The 22,869-nt window shown below is 41.5% G+C and overlaps 1 protein-coding gene across 22 annotated transcripts in view; it reads left to right on the top strand.

The window, feature by feature from the left end:
- The window catches only part of MBNL2 (muscleblind like splicing regulator 2), a 150,298-nt gene that overhangs the window by 43,624 nt on the left and 83,805 nt on the right, over positions 1 to 22,869 (top strand). For 21 of the 22 annotated variants that reach the window (XM_040991215.1, XM_040991214.1, XM_040991226.1 and 18 more), the window contains one exon: positions 5,580 to 6,338. In XM_040991215.1, coding sequence (XP_040847149.1) covers positions 6,165 to 6,338 — 174 coding nt within the window. In that variant the 5' untranslated portion in view covers positions 5,580 to 6,164. Of the gene's footprint in view, positions 1 to 5,575; positions 6,339 to 22,869 lie in introns of those variants that run through there. The other variant, XM_040991206.1, reaches the window with a different exon arrangement.

Here is a 22,869-nt window from a genome sequence, read left to right as displayed (position 1 = left end):
ATCTTTGGAGGAGGATCTGGACTTCATTCCACAAACATTTGTGGAGCACATTTTACACACCAGGCACTAAAAGAACCCTGGAGATTCAAAAATAATAGCAGAGTCTATTATCCACACAAGGCAAGCCCTGCAGGAGTTTATACTGGGAGATAGGCAGTTGCATAAATCAATATTTACAGTTCTTGTGAATTAAGGCATAATGACATCTATTTAAAACTAATTACCAGACAGAGTTAAAAGATGGGGTCTAGCAGAAGGCATCTGGGAGCTGAAGGAAAAGGAGGAGCGAGTGATGTGTCAGGGTGCGGATGGGAAGGCTTGCTAGGCATGACTCGGTGCCTCTCTGCCAAGGGCGAGCTCCTCTTCAGGACTTAGGAAAAGGAGAAGTTACTGAATGGCTAAAAAAGAGGAAAGATGATACAAAAGGAGCAACTGAAGGCCAGAAAGACACTTGAGTAAAGCTGTTTCTAAATCCTGGCGCAGAAGGATTTGATTACAATGGGATTGTTCATATTTGGGAAGGAAAATGAAATGCCCATGAAAAGGAAAGACAGGAGGTAGGCTGAAGGATGCCAGATGCGGTGAACACATTCAGAGATAGAACATGCAACATGAGGACCAGCGTTGGGCAAATGATATTGTAGGATTTTTGTTACCTAAGTTGGTTTCAGCTGCTCTTGGTGCGTGCGTGCGCGTGCACACACATGCACACACACACACACACACAGTTATGTGAGCTGACAGATATGCCAATCTGCCTCACTATGGCAACCATTTTCCTATCCTAGTGGATCCCATGACATCATGTTGCAGATCTCAGAAGTACACAATAAAACCCCGTTTAAAAGAGAACAAGAGGAAGGAGAAAGGAAAATGGAAGCACCAGCAGACCAGTGACAGAGTCTGAGACGAAAGACAGGGGACGGATGAAAGTGGAGACCCGGCTGCCCAGCACAGCCCAGGAACTTCACAGAAAGCAAAATAGTGCCTTGTATGTTGCCAGGGCCAAAGTGGACAATTACTGAGACCTCTGTGAGCATCAGAAGAAAGTACCCTCTCCAGACTTGTACCCGAGCGTCTGAGCAGGTGAACTTGAAAACCCCACCCCTTCTTCCCACTCAACCAGAGCTCAAGGGAAGGAAACAGACACTGCACTTCTGTTGTGTTCTCATAGCAAATAGGCTTCCATGGTAATAGGGGCCACAATGGCCAGAGCTGTGCCTATTCAAAACCAGGAGCCCAGAGCCTCTTCCAGGTCTCCCATGCAGGTGCAGGGTCCCAAGGCTTTGGGCCGTCCTCGACTGCTTTCCAAGGCCACAAACAGGGAGCTGCATGGGAAGCAGGACTGCCAGGACATCAACCAGTGCCCATATGGGATCCAGGCACATGCAAGGAGAAGACTTTAGCTACCAGGCTATTGCGCTGGGTTCCTGACTGCTCCACTTCTAATCCAGCTCCCTGTTCATGTACCTGGGAAAGCAACAAAAGACCCATGGCTCCAGACAGTCTTGTGTGGAATACACCAGTGGTAGGAAAATACCTGTTTTTCTGTTTCAGTCTCTTACTATTTAACTCTGCCTTTCAATAAATAAATCGATGTTTATAACAAAGAACTAGGATGGAGCAAGAGGAAGGCTGAAAGTGGTTTTCTTGATTAGTATTGAGCAACTCTGTACAACCTTTCATTGCAACATTCTACTGCTAACAAAGTAATTTTGTGTTTCTTCTATAATATGTCTTTCATGGAAACCAGCATGAAAAGGTAGGCAAGAATGGTGATCAGAATTTTGCAGATAAAGAAGATGGATCTCAGAAATGGAATTACCTAAGGTTAAATGGGGAAGAGAATTGGCAAAGTGAGGATAGTAAACTGGTGCGTAGGACAAGGTACCTTACCAGAAACTTTTGTGTCAGCTGAAAAAAGAAATGCAAAAGTCCCTGAGACACCTACAAGATTCTGAGTTTCGCAGTGGTAAAAAGAAGCAGATAGAAAGCATTTTAACAATGTTTAGCCCTATAAATTAAAATGCTCTCTCTCTCTCTCTCTCTCTCTCTCTCTCTCTCTCTCTCTCTCTCTGTGTGTGTGTACACATGATTTTCACATTCTTTTTCTCCATCTATGTCTTCAAATTAAGTTAATATTATACAGTACAACTCGGTTTGGGTGCTCACTTAAAGCCCTTAATTATTACATTCAAAAAGTGGCATGAGGGCTGGCACAGTAGTCTAGTGGCTAAAGTCATCACCTTGCATGTACCAGAACCCTGTATGGGCGCAGGTTCACATCCCGGCTGCTCCACTTCCTATTCAGCTCCCTATTTGTGGCCTGGGAAAGCAGTCAAGGACAGCCCAAAGCCTTGGGATTCTGCATCCTCATGGGAGACCCAGAAGAGGCTCTGGGCTCCTGGCTCCTGGCTTCAGATCAGCTTAAATCCAGCCTTTGCTGCTACTTGGGGAATGAACCAGCTGATGGAAGATCTTCTCTGTATCTTCTTCTTTCTGTAAAACCTGACTTTCCAATAAAAATTTATTAAGTGGAATGATATACTCAAGTTGGTCCAGTCATACTTAAAAGTTTTCTAATAAGTGAATAGGGTGTCAAATTTTAAGTGAAATTTAAATTAAGAGGAAGCTGAGGGAGGAGGTGATGACAATATAGCTATGTGTGACATAACCTTTCATTTCAGGTTCTTTTTTACATAAGATCATGTATTTAATTGTTTGAAAAACAGAGTATCAGAAACAAAGAGGAGAGAAAGTAGAAAGAAAATCTTTTGTGTGATGGTTCTTCCCAAACGGCCATAGGAGCACATCAGCTAAGGCTGGGCCAGGCTGAAGCCAGGAGCCAGGAACTCAGTACATGGCCAGGCTGAAGCCAGGAGCCAGGAGCCAGGAACTCAGTACATGGGCCATCTTCTGCTGCCTTCCCAGGCACATTAGCAGGGATCTCTCACATTGTGGCAGGAACTCAACCATTTGCGCCATCAGTGAACACGGGAAGTGGGAATGGAATAGGGGTTAAACCCAGGCACTGTGAAGTGAGCATGTGAGTGTCCCAAACACTGGTGCAACTGCTAGGCTGAATATACACCCGATAGGATGTTTATAGTAACTAGAAATGGGAATCTCTTTCTCCAAGGGGAAAATGATGTCTTCCTCCCCAAAAGCATAAGCAAAGTGTGTGCCCATTTGCAGGACAGCAGTGGAGAGCCCTGCTCCTGGATGTTTTTAGGACTCTCTGAGTAGCTGTTCCTGCCATGGATACAGAAATGTACCTGCTGCCCTTTTTCTTCCTGCGTGAAGCCGAGGGGGAGACTGTGCTGCCTCTGAACACGGGCATCCAATCCCTCCTGTGATCCTCTGCTTCCTCAGGGCCTGGGACACAGAACTCCAGAGACACTAGATAATATTTTGTACATACGAGTTCAATGTGTTCAGCCCATTGCATTAACGTCTGTGCCTTCCTGCCCTGTTTGCTGCAGCCTGTCTTTCTCCAAGGGGTTGGAGGTAGGGGGTAGGGCTAATGAGGACGGAGGCCCAGGCTGGTCTGTGAAACCTGATCCAGAGTAAATTTGGCTATGAAACTCATATTCTTTAAGTGCCCTAACTTCAGCTCGCTGATGTTGGCTACTGAGCACGCAAGGCTTCCAAAGAGACAGGCAGGAGCCTGCCTGGCTCCTTCAGATATTTTATAATTGGGGTGAGGTATGTATTGTAGCTTGCAAGGCTGCCAGTTTCCTTAAAGGCACATACAGTTTTAATTCACAGAAACACTTTTGCTAACAAGGAACAGGACTATTGGGTTGAAGAGGTATTTCGCACCAGTCCCAAGAGATGCGTTCCTCATTGAAGATTGTCTGACCGGATGAGCAAGAGACGCCAGCGCAGCTCCTCCTTCTGGCATCTGGTGGAGCAGCAAGCTCTAGCCTTGCCACAAGTGAGCTTTTTGGTACCTCCAGAGCGAAGGCAATTTCATTGACGCAGGGACCCACTTCCTGAACGGCTTCGGGAAGAGTGCTGTCTGGATGGACACGGTACCTGCCCCTTTTAAACACAGTTGGGCATTGCCTAATGGGACACATTTTAAGAAAAGTGTTGCTAGACAAGTTTATCCTGTGCTAACACCATAGAGCACACTCACACCAACCTGAGGGGCACACATCAGCCACACGGCCTCCTCATGAGATACGCTCAACACGCTCAACACACTCAACACAAGATACGTAAGGCTGCTTTACAGGAAACCAGGAAGCCTTTTTCCCCAGTTTCTTTGTTTTTGTGTAAGTAGAAGGAATGCTCCCTAACGTCATGGTAAAAAGCACAGCAGAGTTGCACGTAAACCAGGAACGCAGGAGTCGCTGATGTCGAGGGTTACGCGCTCTGTCGAGGACTGTGCCGCTGGCAGGCAGTGCGGTCCGTGCGTTTACACGAGCGTCATCACAGGCACTGGGCTGAGGTCACCAGGCCGGGGCTATTGCTCTCACCATCACAGCTTACGGGACACGCGTGTCCTCTCCCCGCGGTGTCGTTGTGTGGAGCTTGCCTGTAATCTGCTTCCCCTCTTTCTGTCCTTTTTACACATTAATTTCTTCAGAATGCCACCCAGGCATGTTTGGGACATGAACATGACCGACTTTGAGACCTTAGGACTTGATTCAGGCCTTTCCCGGGAATATTACATTTTAATATTTTAATAATTATTCAAAAATACAAATACAAAATACAAAATAATACAGTGGGATGATTTTTAAAATCTGTACTTAATAATATTTTGGTTTAGACGTGTGTCAGCATTTCATACAAAAGAGAATATTTTTTTTTCAGATTTTGACTCAGTTAAAAACTGAACTGAGCTAAACTGAAATAAATTTTCATTGATTTGTTTTTTTCAGTCATTGGTTCAAACATCCAATTAATGTTGCTTGAGAGCCTCCTCGGTACCATAAACTAAGGCACGACAGAAAGAAATGGACACTAAAGAATAACCCTGCCTTGAGAATTTGAAGTGTCTTCATAGGGCAAAAGGGGAAACAAATATTAAACAAGCGCAAAGGAGAGAGGAAGTGCCGAGATCAGAGTAAATGTCGAAAGTCTCCTACCTGCCCTCCAAGTTCAGATCTCTGAAAACCAGAAAGGCTGGAAAGAACAAGAGCGGCACGGCTCATCCAACGTGTCAGTGTCGCTATTACATAGGAAGGACACCTCCCAAATAATTGTTTGTATCACTCCCCACAATAAAATCAATAGCCTAAATGTGAAATTAATTGGAAGCCACAGTTCTAATACACGGTTTGGTGATTAAGCACATTAGATTGAATTGTTTCAGAGGCCTAATTGTTGTGTCTGCCATACTCATCTGTTTGAGTCATTCCTAACTTTTGGACTGCTGCCTAGACTATTCGGCAATATAGTTTCAATTGTGTATTCCTTAAAAAAAAGATGTAACTTTCTTCACTGTACTCAAAAGTGCGAACGTCTGCCTCACCCTTTTGCAAATTGTAGATGAGAGCTAAATAGTTTGCTAAACTGCTGATTTTACTGTGCAGGGAGGTAAGATGTATCTTACTTGTATGTTCCAGGTTCATGATTTAAAAGTGCCTGTGTGAAGTCACTTTTGCTGGAAACTGCAGCCCAGCAGCTCCGGATTCAGGTCTTGCTGTTCCGTCAAGTACACGTTTACTCAACCTCATAAAGTGGATGAAGATACCTCATTGTCTGACATTGCCAATTGTTTCATTTTAGAGTTTAAAAAGGAGGCAGGAATAAAAAAATTGGCAGAAATATAAACATCTGAGTGGTTGATTTTCCAGCATTATCAGAAGCTGTGGACATCAGAATTGTATGTTCTACCAAGGAGTGCCATGATAGTGAAATCACTTTATTAAAAACAGTTGCACCTGCAGACTTTCGGAATGAGAGATGACACTGAGCATGTTTTCGTCACGGTCCGCCATCATCAAGCGGCGCGTACTGATTGATGAGTGACTGCCTTCCGGTAAATTCTCTCCTCACTCTGTTTTCTGGATTGGACTTCTTTAAGCAAATTACCACTTACCGTCCAACTTCCATGTGGGAGCTTTTGCGACAGTAGTCTTGGAGTCATTGGAAGTGGACTGATAGCATCGTTTAACGGAAACTAACAGAGTCCAAATTCCTCTGGCATCATGGCTTTGAACGTTGCCCCGGTCAGAGACACAAAGTGGCTGACATTGGAAGTCTGCAGACAGTTCCAAAGAGGGACGTGCTCACGCTCCGACGAAGAATGCAAATTTGCTCATCCCCCCAAAAGCTGCCAGGTTGAAAACGGGCGAGTCATTGCCTGCTTCGATTCTCTCAAGGTAAGAGATTGTGTCCCCGGGGTCATTCCAGGGTCACATGAAGCCTCCAGCTAACTGCTTTCCCTTGAGCTTTTACAGAAGTTTCACTCTCACTTTCAGAATTTGCTTTCTGGATTCTGGTGATTGTTTTAGAACCTTTTTTTTTTTCTATTCAAGTTTTTTCATTTCAGGTATGCATACATTTTTTATACATCTATGTTTAAATTAAAAATACATAATGGTATATTTCTGGTCTGGCATGGCATTCGTGTACCCAGGAGTTTTCAATCAAGGTCTGGCTTGTGACAACTGAAGATAAATATTTTATTAATGTTTGGTTTTCAGGAGGTTATATAAAGGTGAAGGCTGGCATGTGTCACTTTCATGCCAGTGACTCAGACATCATCTTTTGAAGACTGCTGTAGTTGGAGCTTTCTTTTTGGACCAGTCGCTTCCTTAGCTTATTTCTCATCAGCTGTTCACTTACTTGTCATGCCTAACAGAAATGATGAAGTACCCACTCCATACTCTATACTGAGAACATACCATGTCTAGCTTGTTGAACAAAAGGAGAGACTGGCATTTGGACGACACCCTCACTGTTTGTCATAGAGCACATTGGCAAAGAATTACAATATAAGAGGGAGGGGACATGTGCCCCAGGAAAGCAAGGAAAGGACACTGCTCTGAGAGTCCATCGGGGGGTGCTGAGTTCCAGCCCACTGTTCCAGGATATGTCTCTAGATGTTTCAGGAAATGGCATCTGAGTTTCATGCTGAGTTGGATGGAGTTTGGACTTGAAGAATTGGGGCATTTTCTGAAACATTCAGGTGAAGGAATTGGGATGATTTAGCCCATGCACTTTGAGGTACTTAACCCTAATATCATGGTGCACTGAACCCAGATTCCCTAGGAAAGTCTGAAAGCATAATACTGTTGTTTTCTACAAATAGCAGAAAAACACATAGCTTAAAAAGACCTCAAGGATTACAATTCTGCAAAACTTCAATAGACATACCAAAAATCATTTGGGAAATCTTAGAGTTTACAACACAATGGACTTAACCTATTCTTGGGTATTGAAAGGACTAAGTCTGTCCTTCAGGAAAACTTTATTTTAAGTAAAAAACTGTCTTACATGAACTACAACTAAAAAAACAAAAAGATTTGCTTATTTATTTGAAGGGGTAAAAGACAGAGGGGGAGAGACAGAGAGAGATCTTCCGTCCATTGGCCTACCTGCCAGATGGCCACAGCAGTCAGCACCGGCCCAAGCCAAACCAAAGCTCCATCCAGATCTCCCACATGGGTTCAAGCCCAAGTATATAACCATCGTCCACTGCTTTTCCCAGGCCATTAGCGGAGAATTGCATTGGAACTGAAGCAGCCAGGCCACAAACTGGCACCAAAATGGAATTTTGCATCATAGGTGGCAGTGTTAACTGTGGCACAATACCAGCTCCAGTCAAAAAAATGTTTGACTCTTACCCATTTAACTTCAAACCACGTATTTCCATGTATAATGTATTTAAAGGGAAAACATGTGTATACACTAAAAGCAAAAGAATAACCTGGCAAAAGTCAAAATAGATTAGATATATTATCTGCATCAAGAGTTATCCTGATTTTCTATTTTTACAAGAAACGGTTTCTTAGACTCTATCGTACCTTTAAAACTATGAATTATTTCTCTTAAAATGGAAATGGATGGATTGATAAGCAGTTCATAGAAAACACTACAAGCATATTTGTTACTTCCACCTAGAAAAAGTAAATAAAGCAAATCTGATCCTGTCTTTATGAGTATCACTGATGGGAACAGCCCATGTATAAACTCAAAACTAGATCATAGCAGTTTCAAGGTGTAGAAAGAGGTCAGAAATGAGAAATTAATTTTCCAGGTCATTCCAAATCCCTGTATTTTAGTAAACCAAGTCTTCTATAGTTAGATATTTAATATTCATCATTTTCATAAGTCTCTTAAAATGCTATTATTCTTTAAGCTACTCACAAATTTGGAGAAAATATTCCTAAGTTAAAAGCAAGTATTTGTTTTTAAAATGAATTTATTAATACACTAGATTCTCAAGGTCACAGCCAATGCCTGATTATTACACTAACACAACTGTCATCAAGTCTCATGTTCATGTGCTCTGAATACAGAAAGAACAGATTCGACATAGTCCATAGATGCCCTTCTGCGACTGCGCACAGGGCAGTAACTCCTGAATCCTTAGAATTTGTTGCATCCCCAGGAGCACAACTGTCTGAGTTCTCCAGTGTATGGAAAGAGGATGATGGCCAAGATGATGTTCAGAGTAGAATCATGAACCCACCACGAGGTGGTGAATACTGACCAGGGCACAAGAGCTTTAAAGTTCTTTCCAGAAGAGTCTAGAGAAGCCATGGTCAACAGTCATGCATCTATTGTTCTAAGTTATTAGTTCACTTTCAGTACTGTAAAGTTTCAGGTTATTTGACAATTATGCTATATAAACATATGGATGTGCATATATAGAAACATAAAACTATATATATATATTATGTTATTATATATATATATATGGAAAGAGTGTCAGGCATGAGAGTAAGACAGGCATGAATTCAGATTCCTACTCGGCCTTCACGGATGGTTTATGACTTCTGGACTCCATTCACCTCTCCATTAAAATCAGGACATTCACAAGTGGAGCTGCTTAAGTACGTGAAGTTCCTAACACTGCAAAGGCAAAGTCGTGAGACTTATAAACCCTTAAGTAAGGATTGACAAATGCAAAGAACGCTAAAAAGGGACAGCTAAAAAAATGATGATGATGACGATGGTGGCGACAAGGTTGTTTGCCATGATTTCATTTCATTTCATGATTTCAGAGGTTGAGCAATCCTAATCCAAAAATCTGATATGCTTTAAATTCTGAAACTTTCTGACTGCCCACATGCTGTCACAGTCGAAAATTCCGTACCTGCTCTCTCTCATGTGACAATTGTTTAAAATTGCCTTCAAGTAATGTGCATAAGGTATATATGCAACTTAAGTAAATTTTGTTTGTAGGCCAGACTCCCACTCCCAAGATATCTGTTTATGCAAATATTCCAAAGCCAGGGTCTGGCGCGATAGCATAGTGGTTAAAGTCCTCACCTTGCATGCACTGGGATCCCATATGGGTGCTGGTTCTAATCCTGGCAGCCCGTTCCCATCCAGCTCCCTGCTTGTGGCCTGGGAAAGCAGGACAGCTCAAAGCCTTAGGACTCTGCACCCACGTGGGAGATGTGGAAGAGCTCCTAGCTCCCATCTTCGGATTGGCTCAGCTCCAGCCATTGCGGCTGCTTGGGGAGTGAACCATCGGACAGAAGATCTTCTTCTCTGTGTCTCCTCCTCTCTGTATATCCGCCTTTCAAATAAAAGTAAATAATTTTAAAAAAAAGACAAAGCCAAAAAAGAAAAAATAAGATCTGAAATTCAAATTTCTTTTGGCCCGGGCATTTAGGATAAAGGATAGCCAAGCTGTGTGTTCTTAAAGTTGGTATTGCTCATTGGAATTAGATGAAAAAAAAAAAAATGGCCAAAGGCCTTAAATGAGGCAAGTTATTTTATCTCTGTGACTGAAGCTGCCTTTTATATAAAATGGATATAACTCCTACTTGGTGAGGTTACTGTGGACTGCGACACCGCACAGCAAGCCCAGGGCCCAGCCACGTCACAGACTGGGAACACTAGCTCCTTCCCCTTCATAGCGCGGTGTCCCATTGTGGTCATTCATTTGGATGTCTGGATTTCAGAGCAAGATGTTTCCAACTCGTGTGACTGGTAATACAAGAGCCCCACGAATCAGCATGGTGTTAAAGTAGTGAAGACTTGAGGCAGGAGTGATTTTGGCTGTGATTCATAATGATGTATTTTCTGCAAACACTATGGGGTATTTACTGATGTTCATTACTCTAAAGGGACTCTGTTGACCTCAGCAAAGAGAAAATTCATTTGTGAATTGTTTGTTACAAGTTTTTTGTATACAGAGATAAACTTTTCATATATACACATGGAAACACACGTGTGCATGTCCGTAAAGAGGTTTGCTGGGTGTTCTGGAAAGTGGCACCCATATAAATGCTTTTATAAAAGATGTTTTAGAAATCGCAGCAGCATCCTTGCACTGACGTTTGCATGGTTTCACCAGTGTGACCTCATTTCACTTGATGGGAAGCACATGCCTGCAGCTGTGGTAGCTTATTTTTGCCCCCTTAAGTTCCACTATTATTATGAGCCACTGACAACACTTAGTCTCTGGAACACCAGGTTGCATTCTAGAACAGAACATGGTATCCCACGAGTCATGTTAACTCAGTCAAATGTTGTAGCAAAGGCTTTGGCCAGGTTAACTCCGTGTCTGTGATCCACGAAGCACTTTCCCTTGCAGTTAAGATGTTTGCCATTTTTCTTTTCAGATTCTGTTTTCTGTGACTGACAGGACTAAGTATGGATGATTTTGTACATTGAAACATCCAGAAAGGCATTCATGAATTAACCTTCATGCTTCATGAAATGAAAGGTTTCAGTGCATGCTTGCTACTTGCATTAAATATTGATTTGCTTAGACATTTGAATTCAAATCCAGCTTAAAAAAATGGACTGATGTTAAAAAAAATATTGCTAATGTTGGTTTAAAACATTCAGAGTATTCAGCAAAATTGACAGTTTTATAGAAAGTTAGATATAATCTTTCATAATAAAAACTAGTTTAGACAGTGTCATTCTCCCAACATCTGAATTGGTTTGTGGCCAAACGAGTCATTGGCCTGGAACTCAATCAGGGTCTCCATGTGGATGGCAGGGACATGAGTCCTTGTGGCCTCCCAGAGTGATTTTAGCAGGAAGTGGATTGGAAACAGAGCAGTAATTATCCCTTGCTCCCTAACTGGACAGTCCTTAAAAACACATTTTTTTTCACGAATTTTCCTTGAGCCAAAATTAGAATCCAATTCTCCCTAATACCTAATGTATGATAAAGAAGGAGAGGTTTCAGGTTAGGTGGAGAACAACCACTGATACTGGATGGCCGGAGAAGTATCAGTGCCTTCAGTGAGCAGCAGGATGAGGCTGCTGGGGGCCGCTAGGCACCTGCCTAAATGTCTCACTTAGGAACAGCATGTACACGCCATGGGTAAATACATGTATGACACAAGGACTCAGCTTCCACCAGCAAGTTGCCTACATTCTACACATTTAAAATTAAGAGTGACAGCCTCTGCGGTCATTACCTGCAGCTGTTGTAACAAGGAAACGCAACCATGTAGCTGAAAACAAGGCATGTTCCCCCTCCTGGTTCTGAGCGTTACACACCTAGAGTCGCAGTGCTGTAGGGCCATGCTCCCTCTGCAGCCCCAAGTGGGTAGCTTTCCTTGCTTCCTCCAGCCTGCAGGGGCCCCGGGTGTTCCTCGGCTGGTGGCCCCTTCACTCCAGTGCCTGCCTCCCACTTCACATGTCTGTGGTCCCCTGTATCTATCCCCACACTGCTCTCCCTTTCAGAAAATACTAGAAATCCTGTGGTCTAAATGTAAGTCTAGTTATTGAAACTGACAAGAGAAAGAAAGCTTATGGAAACTTTGTAGTGTCTTAAATACCGATTAGAAGGAATGATGATAACCACTATGCTTGTAAGTTTCTGTGGCTAAAACATACAGGACAGATAAAAATAATTCCTGGATAAATATGACAAAACGTATTTTCACCTAAGAACTAATGGAATGAAATATCAATTTTAATTTTAACTCAATCTTCAGTAATTATCCTTGTGACTAACTTTTGTTAGTCTGTGTGTCGATTGTTATAGAACTGTTTCTCATTAAAGCTTAGAAAGAAGGCATTTGTCATCTTCAAAGATTTGCTTCACATTCTGTTATTTCTAAAAATGGAAATAGCGTTTTTGTCAGTATCCTTCTTTTGCTTAAACCTCTGTTTTTTTAATTTTAAAGTTTTATAAATAAATACAGTGATAAAATAGGAAGAAGAGATCTTAACTAAAAGCCCTCACCTGGGAACCTGCATTGAAACTCCGTCTTGGCTGCCTGCAACCTTCCCTTCCCTGCATTCCAGGTGCCTCACAAGCAAATAGTCACTAGCTTATTAACTCATTCATTCATTCATTGATTCTTTTAGCAAGAGGCACAGACTGAGAAAGAACCAGTATATGAGTATTGTCTTCTGAGAAGTGGCAGAAAATTAGCTCTAGAGAACACAGCCACTCTATAAGGATGACAACTGACACTCGGCAACAGATGGGGACGACTTGCCTGGTGACAACTTAGGTGATTTTTCAAGAACTCAAGGATCCAAATCTCCATGTGAAATTTCTTGAGTTTTGAATATTGGCAATCAATGGGGATATTTTTTAATGCTTTACAGTCCAAACAAAGCATACCTACAGGACTCACTCAATAGACTGTCACATTGAACTTCTGAAATAAACATCTAAATGAATATTGGTCTTGCCACGGGCACTGGTAACACTGTGGAGCGTGACAGTTGCCTGGTTTGTTCCATCAGTGGAGACCACTGAGGGCACAGTGGACCTGCACACTGCTCTTTGTCATCTTTCCCAGTCTTTGCCCATCTGCTGCTTTGTGGTTCTCTCTCACCCAGATCTCCTTGGCCTCCCTGACTGTTCCTCCTGCTCCCTGCCTCGACTCCCCTCCTGCTGACACCTGCAGGCCAGTCTCTGCTGGCACAGTCCCTGGCATCTTCTTTCCCTTTCCCTACTTCCACAGTGGACAGCCTGCTCTTCTTAAACTCTCCGAGCACTTTATTGTCTCCAAGGCTTTGAGTTTTTGGTCCATCTTGCACAAAACTTGACTCTAGGAGACCTCACTCAGTCCAACAGCTGTGCGTCTTCTACATGCTGAATACTTCTTCACGCCTCTCACAAAGCCTTTTGTCTCCCCTAAACTCACAACTCGTGTGTGGCGTACCTGACATCTCCATTTGGAGATTTAAGTGACATGTCGAGTTTAATATATCCAATAACAACTTAATTCCCCAATAACTCTATGGTTCTCAGCATACACACTGTTAGAGGATCCCACTCAGTCAGTTGATCAAACCAAGCTCCCTGAAACTTAGTTTCATTCTTCTGTTGTCATTACCCTCAAGTCTAATCTGCCCAAAATCCTATTGTTTCCTTCATTTATACCCTCCATTTTGCATCACTCCTATCTAGCTCCATTTATATCCTGTATGGGTTATTATAACCTACAGAGAAGCTCTCACATTTTCTATTACCTCTCTCGACAGAAATAAATAAATAAAATAAATAAAATAAAACAATGAATAGACATTTATGTATTTATTATTTTTAAAAATCTTTTACAAAATTATTTTACTTGAAAGGCAGATTCACAGAGAAAAGGAGAGACAAAGAAAGAGGATCTTCCATCTGCTGGTTCACTCCCCAAATACTGCAATGGTCAGAGCTGAGCTGATCTGAAGCCGGAGTAGGGGGCTTTTTTGTGTGTGTCTCCCACATTAATACAGGGTCCCTAAACATTGGGCCATCCTTCACTGTCTTCCCAGGCCAAAAGCATGGAGCTAAATTGGAAACAGAATAGCTGGGACATAATTCAGCATCAATATGGGATGCCAGCCCTGCAAGGCAGATTAGCTTGTTAACTCATAGTGCTGCCCAGAAAAACAATTAAAACATAAGTCACAGCATGCTACTATGTTAGCTCAAAACCTTCTAATAGCTCTCCATTTTGTTTATAGAATCCAAAGGACCCTACAGTCCTGTCTGATCTGGCCTCTGCTGCATTTATGTCCCTATATCCACTGTTCTCTCACTAGCTCTGTTCCAGCCATAGTGGCCTGTTTGTTCTGTAGAATCTTTGCAATGGCTGTTCCTTCTGCATGGAGTGTTCTTCCACCAGGCAATGGCAAGCCTCAGCTCTTGACTTTAAACTGGTCTTTGCTTAAGTGCTTAAATGTCACATTTACATGCCCCCCTGCAGCTTCTCATTGAGTGATAGTCTCTGTCTATGTATCTCTTCATTACCTGTTTCCTCCACTAAAATACAAAGCTATGAGACAGGAATATTATTTCTGTATCTCTGGACCTGGCAGCAATTCCATTCATGCTCGTATTTGTAAATGAATAAGGTATCCTTTAATCCAAAACCTTCAGATGTGAGTGTTCTGATAAAATCAATAGCTTACTGGAATGTCTATTACTCAATTTTCCTTGTTAATTTATGCACAAAAATAACCACATTTATGTTAAAGGTTTTGTAAAAATAAAGCTCGTCAGTTTACAACTCAAAAGATGTTTATGAGCCATGTTGGTGTTGATGGTTGTCCTGGCAGACACGTCATATAACACATTGCCCGCAAGTGTCAGCTGAGAGGTCTTAAAATCCTCCGAGTGGCTTGTCGGGTACCGTGGGCAACTAAGTCCTCAAAGGCCTGAGTTCATCCAGATGCTGCTGCCTCTGGAGCTTTTTGGCAGTCTGTGGCAAAGAAGAGACGCCAAGCACATTTTTCTTTCTTTTTTTAAAAATACATTATGAAAATACATTCATTCGATTTTGGAGGTTTTTTTTTTTAAATTTTGAGCTTGTTTCCTTGTTTCTCTGACAATGATTATCTTACTAGGTGACATTTGCTGCTCTTTTCCCTTAATCCCTTACTTGACAAAAGAGAAACAGAGAAATTCTATGCCAGTCTGCCACTTTTCCTTGTAAGATCTTACTGCGTTGTGAATCCCAAAGGCAGTGCTCCACCTGCCTATACGCCTTGATGTACCACACTGCCGGATTTGCTGCTGTGAGTTCTGCACACTGACAGAGTTTGGGCACAGAAGGTCATTGCTAACGTTCTTCAAATGAGAACTTGATCCATCAGATTGTTCATTTCCACGTGTTGGTTGGGAAGGGTGGAGCCCAGCTAAGACCCGGAGAGCTAGAATGCATGTATGTCAGTGTACAGGAGCAGGTTTCACAGCAGCTGAGGGCAGCTGGCAGACAAAGTCAAGTTCTGAATCATGGCCGGGGCCACGTGGGGGCATGGAGGTCAGACTTTATCTGCAGGCGCCACACCGATGTTCACTTTCACTTGTTTCACTGTAAGCTGATCCTAAAAGGTAGCGTGTGCTTCCTACTTGGTTTGATTCCATGATCTTCAGCTCCAAGGTTACAACCCAGCATCAGTTGTTCTTCAACAGCACTGGTGTGGTTCCAGAATGAAACTGATGCCCTGAAGAGAGCCCCTCCATGAGCACCTGAGCTATGGGATTCAGGGAGTAAGTAGATGCTGCCAGGTGCATCTGTGATCAGACACGCCTAACAAACATGTCTGCCCAGCCAGTGCCTCGGAGATATGACGCACGAGGTCATTTTTGATGACTGAGGCTGTATGCCTGGATCAAGCCCTTGTGGAGGATGAGATACTGCCAGAGGCACAGTAAAAGCCAGTGATGTTGAGGCCTTCTTGGCATTAAGACCTGACTCAGCTTTAGGCATGATTATAGTTTATTAATATTCTCATCTTGTTGAAGTGGCTCTTATTATTAAAAAAAAAAAAGGCACCTACCACACCAAATTTTGGAACACATGGATGTGGCTTTTAAGATACATTTGTAATAGATCTTAACATAAAAAGTATTTGTTGAAAGTGGAATTCAGTACACACAGCTTTAAGTATCCACCTGATCCATTTCTCAAATTTCATTTGAAGGAATACTTCAAGTGCTGGCAGTCCTTTGTAAAAATCCTTAATGACACTAAAGAGATGGTTTCCACACCTGCCATGAAACTAAGTCTTGACCCAGATGCTTGGATCTAGAATTCAGCAGCAGAAGCCCTCCTTCGGGACATTCCTTTCACTGCCTTCTCCATTCTCACTGGGCACTCTGCTGTTAAGGGGAGCCGTGATATCTGGGAAAGACTGGGATTGCAGAATTCTTAAGGAAAAATTTGAATAGGTACAGTTTGTTCTGAGTGATTTACAAAACTAAAAGGAGCAATTTCCCTTCCTAAGAAGTCCTAAATACTGTTTGTTTATTGAGTAGTCTCTGAGCAACTATCAAGTACCGAGTGCTACGTTTGATGCCCGAGCACTAGACAGGGACCTTGTTTTCCTGAAACGTCTCATAAACAAATGGTTAAAGTGAATTAAAATGCAGACTAAGTCTTGAAGAATCCCTGGGAGAACAAATCTGATTAAGCCTCGTTGATGAGCTCACCCTTGCTTGGCTTATAAATCGAAGTAAAATGCACCTTGATCTAGTTTTTGCAAATGCCTATTTTAAAGAAAAATGGACTTCAAGTTCAACCAAGCAGAAGAAGTAAATAAAATAATCACTGTATAACTAGGGAATCCCCAACAGGGTAGACCAAGTAAAGCAGTTTTATAACTGTAACCAATCTCCTAGTTGCTTTGCTTCTCTGTCTGTCCTATAAAAACCTCCCTTTTGCTTGTTCTCAGCAGAGCTCCCGACCCACATACCCTGTGGGGCTCCCCAATGCATGAATCACTGCCCAAATAATCTCTTTAAAACTTTATTATATAATAAAAGAATCACAGTTTATCAAAAGTGTTATTCATGAAGTATATCGAATGTCCACAGTATGGTGGTCATTGGGTCAGGCACTAGAAATAAAATGTGGGTTTTTTTTAAAGGGGAACAAGATTTCTTTGACATTAGGGCTTTTCCTCTAATGAAAGTGACCAAAAAAAAAAAAAACTTGTGAGAAATAGTCTTCCCCTTACTCCTCTGCCCAAAGTGAGTTATTTATCCAAAGTGAGATACGCCAGATGGATATGTAATTACCTTACCTGATTATTAGACACAGTATATGCATATTGAAATGTCACACTGCACTCTGTGTGTACAATTACTATGTATTTCAACAGGAAACGGTGAGACTGGGGAGGACCTTATACAGAAAGGGCGATGTGGGGGGCTTTTCCAAGGAGCTGCTTTGTGAGCCGAGACCTGAGGGAGAAGGAGGCAGCCAAGTAAAGCAAAAATGGGCAAAGAAAGCTCTAGGCATGGAAAGCGCTTTGTCAATTCCCCACAACATTGCCTGAGATAATGAGTAAGAGAGAATCTAGGAAGGAGTTGGAGTGTGGCCCTTAGCACTCCAAGTTGAGCTAAGATTTGACGTGCCCGGATTTGTCTGATGGAGTGGTCACCCTTCCTGGAGGAGGTGTTGCAGGAGGCGATAGGGGCAGCAGACAAGGCTTGAGAGCCCTTGAGTTTGGCAAATCCAGACTACTGTTGCCTGGCTGGGGTGATGACAGTTCTGGGGGTAGACTTTTCAGAAAGATGTACCACGACAGGATAATAAAAAGGTCAACTACGGTGTACCCTCTCTCCATTTGTGTTCCTCTGTGTGCTAGACCCATTGAAGAGAGCGCTCTCTTTTCCTCTTAAGGGGCCTCAGTGCTGGCCATATTTGCTCTAATTGTGTTCTTGGAGATGGGTTCTCTCCATCATCACACAGTAGCTGGGTGTGAAGCCAAGCTCCAAGCTCCCTGAGTAGATGCAGTTAGACTGCTTAGATAGAAAAGCCTTCCGAATGTACCTGCTATGACTGAAGCACCTGTTCCTCTTGACTTTCTCTTGGCTTCAATCTCCTTAATGTTTCCTTTGTCATTTTAAGCAGAAGCTTCTATTTGGTCATCTGTTTCTGTGGGTTTTTTTTTTAAATTTCTGCTTTTTTCCCCATACATTATCTTCTCAATTTCATTTTGATTTTTAATTTTCTCTGAGAATTAATGTGTTTCATCAAAGTTTTCAATTTTCACATAATATAATTCATTTTACCTCATAATGAGTCACTCTTCTCTATAAATATTATTGAAGAGGTATGATTTTTTGTTTTCCTTTTATTTTAAAAGTAAATTTACCAGAGATGAATCTGTTTTATTTGAAGAGCTTATGCTTGGTCTTAGCTATCAATTCAACAAAGAAAAAAAGCTAATTTTCTCTCAGTACTGTTTGATTTATTGTGTTTACTTTTAGGTCTATTTCATTCTTAAAGATTTGTTTATTTCTACTTAGAAAGCAGATTTACACAGAGAAGGAAGACAGAAAGAAATTTTGCATCCGCTAAGTCATTCCCAAATAATCACGACTATGAGAACTGGCCAGTTGATCCTAAGCCAGAAGCCTGGTGCTTCTTCTTGGTCTTCCACAGGGGTGCAAGGGGACCAATCTTTGGGCTGTTCTCTGCTGCTTTCCAAGGCACGTTGCAGGGAGTTGGATGGGAAGTAGAGCAGCCAGGACTTGAACCAGCGCCCGTATCAGATGCTGGTAGCACAGGTAGAGGCATAACCTACCATACTATGGTGCTGGCCCCAGGCTTACTATTTTCTTTCTTCAGTTTCCATTAATTTGCTTTCTCTTTGTTTACCCTGAGCTGTAAGTAGAGCAGTTAGCTCTATTGTCATCACTGTTGTTTCTTTGAAGCATTTAGGTTTGCAAATGCACCGAACATACAGTGTTAGCTGTTTCATGGATTTTCTTAAATCATATTCTCGTGTCTGTTACTTTCTACTTTGCATAAACTCTTGTGATTTTGACGCATCTAAATTTCCAAGTAATTTGGGAATTTCTACTATTTGTTTCTGGTAATATTTTCTAATTAAGGTGTCAGAATCATATCATTATTACTTCTGAAATGACATGAAATAGTTCTTGGGTTCAGGTTATCATGCATGTTCATATTTGAGAAGATACATTTGCTGGTCTTGTGGAATAAGATTATGTTCTTATACAAACTTTTATTTAAAAATTGTAAAATTCGGGTGCTTCATGTCTTTATTTTTGTCTTCTTGGCCTGTTAGGGAGTTCCAGTAATGCAAGACAGTTTAGCACTACTCACATGTTTGAGTCTCACGCTTGAGCTTTTCATAAACTGATACTATTATTTCATACCTAACATTTCCTAACTTACGAGGCTTTATTATAGTTCTATGTGCATCAACTCACAGTTCAGATTTTTACATGAGTGTAGCTCTCCTCCTTTTTGTCTTTATGCTTTTCCAATATTTTCGTCCTTCTTTTTGACTTTATGATATCATTTTTATCTCAGGTAAATATCATTTATTTGGATTTCTTTTTTAGTTTGAATTAACCTTGAAATATTATATATTGCTTTTATAGAAGATATAGAGATAGCTATATTTCACATCACATCTGGAGGTCCCTTCCATCCTTGTTTTTTTTTTTTTTTTTTTTTTATTGTTGCTTACATTATATTATGTAGTACAGTTTTATAGGCGCTGGGGATCCCCCCCACCCCTCCCATACCCCTCCCCCCATGGTGGATTCCTCCACCTTGTTGCATAACCCTAGTTCAAGTTCAGTTGAGATTCATTGCTTGCAAACACCTGCCTAGCATAAAGTTCAGCGTCTTATTGTCCAGATAAGTTCAGTGGCCTCTTGGGGAGACCTTCTATGGTCTGAAGATAGGTCTAACAGAGTAAAGATCCGGTCAGTTAAAAGCCCCAACAAGGCCTCAATATCAATATACAACATTATGGAATTAATTGACATAGTATTGGGTAAACAATATGTTAAAAATAATGCAAGTTCCATTCTTCGAAACATCTGGGTTGAGACAGTATCAATGACAGGTTCAAAAAATAACAAACCACCAAACAAAAAATTACAGGTTAAATCAAGGCAAACATGTGGTATCTAATCTTTTGGGATTCACTCATTTCCCTTAGCATTATAGTTTCCAGTTGTGCCCATTTAGCCACAAAGAACTGCATTTTGTTTTTTTTAATAGCTGAGTAGTATTCCATGGAGTAGATGAACCAAAGCTTTCTTATCCAATCTTCTGCTGATGGGCATTTCGGTTGCTTCCATGTTTTCGCAATTACTGATTGTGCTGCAATGAACATAGGGATGCATGTTGGTTTGTCGTAAAACAGGTGTTTTGGATATATTCCTAGGAGTGCTATTGCTGGGTCATATGGTATGCTGATTTTGAGTTGTTTGAGTGTTCTCCAGACTGATTTCCATAAAGGCTGTACCAATTTGCAGCTCCACCAGCTGGTAAGAGCCTGGTACTGCACAAAGACAGAAAGGAAGATCAATGGAATAGAATAGAAGCACCAAAAGGGAATCCACACAGATACAGCCAATTAATCTTTGACAAAAAGACTAATGACAACTCAAGCAAGTGGGAAGGACTCTTTAGTAAATGTTGTTGGGACAACTGGCTGATAGCCTGTAGAAACAAAAAGATAGACCCACATCTATCACCATACACTAAGATCCAATCTACATGGATAAAAGACCTAAACCTACATCCAGAAACCTTCAAACTCTTGCAAGAAAATGTAGGAAATACCCTGCAAGACCTAGGAGTAGGTACCGACTTTCTAAGAAGGACACCAAAAGCAATAGCAGTTGAGAACAGAATAAACAAATGGGACCTCATCAAACTAAGAAGCTTCTGTACAGCAAGGGAAACAATCAACAAAGTAAAAAAGCAACCCACAGAGTGGGAGAAGATCTTTGCACACGATATAGGCGATAGGGGGCTAATTTCCAGGATATACAAAGAACTTCAAAACAACCAAAAAACCAAAACGAACAAGCCACTCAAGAAATGGGCACGGGAAATGGGCAAACATTTCACAAAGGAACAAGTCCAAATGGCAAACAAACATATGAAAAAATGTTCCAGCTCCCTAGCAATAAGGGAAATCCAAATTAAAACATCGATGAGGTACCACCTAACACCAGTAAGATTGGCCCACATAAACAAGAACACCAACGACGCTTGCTGGCGAGGATGCGGGGAAAAGGGAACCCTACTCCACTGCTGGTGGAGCTGCAAATTGGTACATCCTTGTTTTGAAAGTGATCCTATGGGCTGGCAGTCTCAATCATTATCAAATGATGTCAGGTGATAGAATAACCAGTGACTGTTCATTGTTGTGCCATACTCCTGGGAAAAACATGGAAGTGAATGCTAAGTTCTTGTTTTTAGGGATTTTTAAAAACCAACTGGGGAACAGAGTCATGTGCAGAAGTAGCAAATACCACACTATTTTTTTGTTACTAATTATTAGCAGATTTTTTTTTCTTTAGAAAAGAGAGACATGTTAGCTGTAACAGGTAACCAAAACCATTATGGTGGGGAGATGAAAGGGTAGCTAGCATGTAAGTGAAAGGAAGGCCTGCTGTTCATGTTGTAGGCATCAAAGCATTAGTTCCCAAATGCTGTTCTTCTGAGGACTTCTGCAAGTACCTGACCACCAAGTTTGGGTACAGACCTCAGGAATCTGTCATTTTAAACGTTCTCCAGTGATTCAGTTGCATGGCCAAATTTAGAAAACATTACACTGAATGATCTCATCACCTAATCTGTAATTGTTCTTGTGCTGCATAAGTCTATTAAACATCCCTGATGGTCTTACTGAAAGTTTCCATTTGTCTTACAAGATTCAAATAAGGCACAAAAGCTCTGATAATTCTGGAGTACATTTACTAAGCCGGGATAAAAAAAGATGGTGCCATTAACACTTCTTATTTCTGTGCCAATTTTGACGTCAGTGTCCAACAATGAAATGACATCTAAGTGATGAGATGTAAACTAAAAAGTGATCAACTGCAGCTATTGCCACTTTGAAGTATTACGATGTTGTTCTTGGGTGGTGGGGGTTGAAATTAACAACAACAAAAAGACGATGAATGCATGGACTGGATATGTTTATTCTGGAGAAGGAGATTCAGAGAAGACATGATGAGCAGGTCCATGTGTGCAAGCTCCATCTTTGCTGAACACGAGGATAAAGGTCACAAACATTCCTTAAGAGATCGAAGTGCCCATCTCAGGAACTGCTCAGGTAGACGCAGGCCCAAGATTGGTTTTTAGATTCGTTCTTTAAAGTTTAACGTTCTTTCTATAACACCAGACTTAGCAGCGGATCGTCCAGGCCTAGCAGTAATAGTTTCCCCTGTGTCATTGTTGTAGTTGGTTGCCTAACAACCAGTAAATATCAATAGTGTGTCATAAAATAATTAGTTTGTGTCTAAGTTGATTGTAGAACTCCTAACACCACACGTGGTTCATTTCACTCAAAACAAGTACTGCCAGTAGAATTTGTTAGCTACCACGGTGTGTTGAGCCGCATACAAGCTGCACAGTTCTCATGGTTATCAAACACTACCCTGCTGCCCAGCTTAGCCGTAACACACCCATTGGAAACAGGCGTTTCATGACAGCATGAGGTGGTGAGAAAAGAACGAGTTTGGGTATCTGTAAAACTGTTCTGTATCGTTAAATTCTGGAGAGTCTTTGCAGGTTCTATTACACGTTTAATCATGAACTCTTCAACTTTGGAATTCTGTGAATTTTTGATAGTTGACTAATACCAGAACTTAAGGTATAGAACAAAGTTTAAATACATAACGTACTCAAATAATAATTCTTTCTTCACGGTTTCCTAGGAAACCGATAAAACACATCTGGATAGTTTAAAGGTTTGATCTTATTTATAAAGGGCTGCTTTACATTCTAAAAAACAAAGAACTGGTATTTG

Source organism: Ochotona curzoniae, unplaced genomic scaffold, assembly GCF_017591425.1.
Source record: "Ochotona curzoniae isolate NIBS_2020 unplaced genomic scaffold, NIBS_Ocur_1.0 contig_64, whole genome shotgun sequence".
Taxonomy (NCBI): domain Eukaryota; kingdom Metazoa; phylum Chordata; class Mammalia; order Lagomorpha; family Ochotonidae; genus Ochotona; species Ochotona curzoniae.
This window is presented reverse-complemented; position numbering and strand designations above follow the sequence as displayed.